Genomic DNA, 6,532 nt, shown 5'->3' with positions numbered 1-6,532 from the left:
AATGTCGTGCACCGGGCCACTAGTTATATATAATGCACAATCATGTATTGAAATACAAGTGAGGTTCCATTTTCTACGACAAGATTGTTAAGTGCTTCCCAGCTGTTGAAGCACTTCACTCCAACCAGTATGTATGGGGCAGTCTCAGAATAGGCTTTTCCTCCAGCACTGTTTTACCACTGAAAGCTAACAAAAAATTCTAAGAATAACCTGCAACAATCTTACTGTGGAAAAGGGGTGTACATTTGTGAGTACACGAAACAGAGTTTCTTTTTGTATTATTATTTATTAATTACTATATTACTTTCCATACAAACAACTGTAAAACTACTGTTGCCCCACCCTGTGTTTTTCTAAGGCTAATAACACAAGAAAATGCTTATCCTATATAATAAAAGGGTAATACGCAAATTGACCCTAACAGCAGAATGACTGGGAATGACTGGTCACTATGACACACACCGACCACCAGGGGGATAGATGCTCAGTGCAGGAGCTGCCCTCTGGTGGTCAGTGCGCTCCCACAGGGGGAGCTCTGCTCAGCCACAAGCCAGGCTGATGGCTGTCAGCACAGCAGTGGTGGTGGGAGCCTCTCCCGCCTCCTGAGCAGCGCTAAGGATGTCCGACTGCAGCTTAGGCCTGCTCCTCGCTGGCAAGTGGACATCCCCCGAGGGCTCCTGGGCTGCCAGAGGGATGTCTGACTGCCAGCAGGGATCGGGCCTAAGCCAGCAGGTAGACATCCCTTGAGGGGTCCCAGACTGCGAGAGGGCACAGGCCCGGATGAGGGCCCCCCCCGAGTGCACAAATTTTTGTGCACCAGGCCTCTAGTAGTAGAATAAGTGGAAACCAGCGTATCCATAAAGCATACGTACACTATACTCTGGTAGTGGAAGGGAGGAAGGGGGCATGCTTTTATGTGTTTGTCTGTGTAACACATACACACTTTTACAGTGTGCATGTATGTGTGTAGTATAACCGGACTTCATAGGAAAAGGGCTATAAGGACGTATTCTAAAAGCTTATCAGTGATTAGATCTGAGTAAGAGGATTTTGTTTTAGCTATGGATTAAGTTTTACAATAGAAGTTACTGAGGAAGTAGAAACTTGCTCAACAGCTGACTTTTTGGGATTTGTTTGAATTATATCTTTAGAAATACTTACAGTATTTGAAACCTGTTTTATAGAACACAAAAAGAATCAGTTAAAAAAAAAATAAAGACACCTATGAAATGCCAGAACTATATCATCCAAAAAAAACACCAGTTTAATATCATTTGGGGGGTAGGATTTTATTACTGTTTTATTTCTAAGATATGGGTGCCATTATGTTCCTTTTTTGTTTAAAATCAATCACTGACTCTCAGTTAGTCATGATCTCGACTGATTCACCACCTGCCTTTCAGGTGCTTTTCCTGCCGCCCTGTCCCTGTCCCTTCTCTCATCTGGGGAGAGGATGGGATGCTGTGTAGAAGGGGGGGACTTAGGAATATGATATATACTTGTACCCACTTTTATTATGCTTCAACCATAACAGAAACAAAAATGCTTTCCCCCAGGCATGCTGTGTGCTCCCACACCTCTAAGTCTTCATTCTTTATATGTGAAATATACCTCTGTGTCTCACAGTGCCTTGCCCGGGCAGGACAGCGCCCTCTTTCCCAGTGACTGCATAGCTGTGTGGCTCTCATCACGCTTGCCTCCTATTGTGATGTTTGTTGTTGAAGTGTGTGTGGACTAGGAGTGTAAAGTGACTATTTCTCATTCCATACTTGGTTTCTTACCTATTGCTGCACTCGCCACAGACCACAAGTGAATTGTAAGATTTTAAAATCTTAGTTAGGATTTCGACTGTGTCAGCACCCTTGCACGGGGTCAGATATCAGCCTAAACCTGGCTTCAGCTCTGCCCCTGAGCGGTGTGTCTCCGTTCACGGATACAAGTGCTTTCCTTGAGCTGCTGTTGCTGATGCCGCTCTGGGCTTCTTATGGTGAACTTGACAAATAGAATGACCAGAAATAGCGACTTAGAATGTAGTCTCCCTTTGCCCATCTGATCTTTTCTTGCTCTTTTCAGAAACTTTAATTCTTGGTAAATAATGGTGTGATGATATCATTGTTTGTTTGATGTTTTTGCCTCGAGCTTTGCGAAAATATACAACTCCATTTTGCTATATCCTTTACTCTCTTCCTGAAAATCACTGCTTGCTAAGAGAACTGTGCTAAGACACCCACCCGGAGTCATTCTGACGCCGCATGTCTGTGTTTTAACATTGCTGTATGTCTCCGCGCTTTTTATACTCCAGTTCATGTCAGACATTGTGATCTCGAATCGGGGGTGCTGACCCAGACCTCCATGTATTTCTGAGTAATAAAAGAATAGGGGAAGAAAAGGAACAACATTTTTTTTTTCTCTTGCCTTACAAAAGACAGCTGTCTATATTTCATATGAATATGTGTTTGTGTGTGTTTAGTTTGCACTAGTGGCTATCCTTTATTAAGTATAAAATATATCTCCTCGTGTCAGATAACTTTCCCCAGATGGCCCATCAGAAGCGGTTCATTGAACGGAAATACAGACAAGAGTTAAAAGAAATGAGGTGGGAAAGAGAACATCAAGAGAAAGAGCCAGATGAGACCGAAGACATAAAGAAATAAAGGAGGACACGGACGTCATGGCGTATTTACTTGCTTAATAACTGTGACTGTTGCCCATTGAGTTGTACCCCAGTTTTTCTACAGACAATGAATGAAGTGTGTGGTTGAAATAAAACCCAGTCAAATCACTATTGTTGTTTTACTGGTTTTATATTCTGTTTTTAGCTGGGTGGTCTTTATTACCAGGTATTTGATTTCTTTTTAATGGAAACTTTCACTTTAGCAGATATGTGTATTCCCTTTTATTTTTTTCTTTAAACAATAAAATTTTAAAAGTTTATTCTGTATGGAATAGATCCTGTTTTTCTATCTCTGAGATTATTACCCGAGACTTTCAGCTGACAAGTGAAAAATTCACTTTACCAGATATTTGGATTACTCTCTACTAACATGTATACTTTTTAAAATCTCTGGATTATTAACTAGATTTTTTAGCTTGCATGTGGATGTTTATTAAGTTCTCAGCTGCAAATATTGAACTTCACCTTCTCTAAGCAGTGAATCCTTTGTAGATGGAATCTCTTTAATGTTTAACTGGCTAACAGGAGAGGGAAAGACATATTTGAGTCACATGTATTCTTTGAGTCATTAGAATAGGGATGAAGTCATGATTCTAAGCCAGACCCTTTAAGAAGTTTATAGATGGACTTCAGGGAAGTTTCAGAACCTCCTGAAATTTTATGTGTGTCTTTGGGTTTAGGGAGTGGGTGGGGAGCTGGAAGAGAGGGTTCATGGCTCTCATCAGTTCAAAGTGGTTTCTGCAACAAAGGGTTAACATTATATTAAAAGATATGACATTTTTAAAAAATGTTATTTTATACTGAACATCACTGGTTTCTTATTAATAAAGGCAAAACTTTCTTTTGAATGAGTTTTCATCCGTTATTTTAGCAAATATATAGTGAGTGCCTACTATATTTCAGGCACTGTTCTAGGCTCTGGGGCTACAACAACAATGAACACACGTATACACACATCAGAGGGAAGCATGAGAGAGACGACCTCGATAGGGTTTTTAATTTGTTAATCATAACAATGTAAGATGGTGCCTGTAAGAAAAGGTTGCCCTGCCCACCTTCTCCCACAGACAGCAGTACTGGGAGGGAGAGAAGGCTGGATTCATCAGGTGTTCCTGAAAATGTATGAGCAAACGCAGGGAAAACATGACTTCTTTTTAAACATACACTTTCACTAGTCCTGCATGTGCATCAAAATAATGCCAAAGCCAACGTGCAGTTCACGACTTTTTCTTGGACTCTGGCATTTCCTCTCTTGAGTGTTCTGGCCCCGTTAGGGTTCTCTCTCCATGTTAATATCTCTTGAAATCTGAAGAAGTTAAGTCCACAAGACATGAGAGTCTCTGATGCATTAAAATCTAACAAACGCCATCAGCACAGATTAGCCCTGTTGGCTCTATAGAGTAATTGTGAGGCCAGCAACCAGCTCTGTACCTAGCCTCATGGACAACTCAGCAGGCCCCCGTGACCACAGTTCCCACCGTGCCTCCTGCCCAACACAACCCAGTCCTCTCACCTTCCAGTTCTGATCACGAGAAGTGCCAGTGAGAGTGTAAGATCATACATTAATTCACCCGTGTTAAGTGCAGTTATTCGTAGAGGCCGGAGGTCTCTTTGGGGAGACCTTAAATGATGGGGCATCTGCAGACCAAGGGCCTTTAAGTGGGACTGGGAGGGGGAGGAGGAGAAGGAGGAGTGGGCCAAACAGGGAAGGCTTCACAATATTTAATATTTGAGATAACGGGACTTTGAAGATGAGAGGGAGCGTGTAAAGTAGGGGAGGACATTTCCTCCCAAGGGAGCAACAGGATTAGGTAGAAGACTATGGTTTAGGAGCCTATTGTGTTATTCCATGGGAAATTCGAAGGCCTGATTCAAAGCTCAGGAGAGCTGGGGCAGGACAGATTTGAAAGATATAGGTGGAACCTACAGATCGTGGAGCAGGGCAAGGTATCACAACCTGACACTGTTGACAATTTGGGCCCAATCATGCTTTGTTGGGGCAGGAGGGACTGTCCCGTGCAGGTAGGATGCCTAGTTGCATTCCTGGCCTCTAACCACTAATGCAGTAGCATCCCTTCCCCCAGTTGTGACAACTGGAAGTACCTCCAGATACTGCCAGATGTCCTCTGGGGGAAAAATCACCCCTGGTTGAGAATCCCTAGTTTAGGACAGCTGTTAAAATATAACAGTCATGAAATAAAGCAAATACTTATGAATTAGGGGTTTGGAGAACATCCTAAGATTTATTTGTATTTGTAGCATGGAAGATTAAGCATCCTTGTCCTCAAGGAGCTTACTATTCAGAAAAGGAAGTACTTATACTCATTCATAAAGTGCCACATGAAGGATCAGAGAGGAGGTGACTCATTCTTTCTGAAGGAAGGGTGGGGGTCAGAGGAGGTCCAACCTCCTTGAGAGCTGATGTCAGTGCCCCTGGCTGTTGACTCTGTTCCTCATGACAAAGAGCCTTTCTTCAGGTCAGACATACAAGTGTATTTTTTAACCACAATATGACACCTAGCAAAATTATCAAAAACTCAATTTATAATAATCAGTCTTATCTTCAAATGGACTGCTGGTTTGTCCAAGTAATGATGCATATATTACCTGTGGTTTTTATGTCCCTTAAGTCTCGTTATATCTAGAACATTTATCCACTGCCCCTTTTTTTCCTAATTAGTTAAAGAAACCCAGTCAGCTGTGCCCTAGGTTTCCCACATTCTAGATGTGATGCATTGCTTTCTTGTGGCGTCCTTCACTTTTTCCTCTGCATTAGATCTGAAGACTTGATTTTAGGTTTGGGGTCACAATTTGTGGCAGGACCATCCCTAATCCACTTCTTCAGCATGGGCTCTCCTTCACTGCTGGCTGAATTAAAAGCACCAGACTGCTCTTTGCCATCCTTCCACAAAAGTAAAATGTGTTTAAATATCTGGAACCTGTTCTGTACAGTGGAGTGTGGTGTGAGGGAGTGGTGCCAGCAGAAGAGGCGGATGCTGGTCGTGAGGGAATTTCGAGCTGTAGGATAAAGCCCAAATTCTTTATCACATTTTACTTTTTCTCAGCAGAGGACTTTGCATTGCCTGAAATAGGCCACCTCCTTGCTAATGATCTCTTACTCATGTTTGGGGCCTCAGCTCCTGCAAGCCTTTCCTTGGACTTAAATTGGGGTTAGATGTACATTCTTGGACTCTCCCGAATCACATTTGTCTCACTGTGTTATTACTATCTCTTCACTCACCTATCTTCCCCAGCTAGACCACGAGCCCCGGCAGACAGGACCATCCCTAACCCACTTCTGCACCATGGGCTCTCCTTCACTGCTGGCTGAATTAAAAACACCAGACTGCTCTTTGCCATCCTTCCACAAGCCTCAACGACCTTAAAGCAAAACAACTTGCTCTAAGCTACCTTCCTGCAGGAATTCTGAGGCTACAGTGCAGAGAATGACCCATTGGAGGCCAGAGCATCCACACCCTCTCTGTTCTGCACTTGGACTTGGTCAAGAACAAGGTGCTAGAACAGGACAGCACGAGCCAGCAGGACTCAGAGGAGCTCATCCTCTCTTGTGCTCCCGGAAGCTGTGGTTCTCAAGTCTCTCTGAGGTGGAGGTTGGGATGAGCAGACAATAGCTCCAGGAGCTTCATTCTAGATGATGACACAGCCACTGTAGCCTGAGGGGAGGCTTGGTCATCAGTGTGGTCACCAATGGTCAGCTTGGGACAGGCTTTAGTCAGGTGACCCCATAATCTTCAGCAGCAACTCCCTCTCCAATATTCTTTGCTATGGACAAATGATCTTTGTTCAATTTCATATCATTGTATTACATAAACACGGCTCTGAGTTGCCACCTCCAAC

General features: G+C 43.2%; 1 protein-coding gene across 2 annotated transcripts in view; it reads left to right on the top strand.

Moving 5' to 3' along the window:
* Positions 1-2,934, top strand: part of DROSHA (drosha, ribonuclease type III) — a 111,488-nt gene extending 108,554 nt beyond the window's left edge. For both annotated transcript variants that reach the window (XM_005858113.2, XM_014548481.1), the window contains exon 32: positions 2,524-2,934. In XM_005858113.2, the coding sequence (XP_005858175.2) occupies positions 2,524-2,654 (131 nt within the window). In that variant the 3' untranslated portion in view covers positions 2,655-2,934. The remainder of the gene's footprint in view (positions 1-2,523) is intronic.
* The last annotated feature ends 3,598 nt before the right edge of the window (positions 2,935-6,532 follow it).

Source organism: Myotis brandtii, unplaced genomic scaffold (assembly GCF_000412655.1).
Source record: "Myotis brandtii unplaced genomic scaffold, ASM41265v1 scaffold115, whole genome shotgun sequence".
NCBI lineage: Eukaryota > Metazoa > Chordata > Mammalia > Chiroptera > Vespertilionidae > Myotis > Myotis brandtii.
The sequence above is the reverse complement of the archived record's forward strand: the minus strand, read 5'-3'. Positions and strand labels throughout refer to the sequence as shown.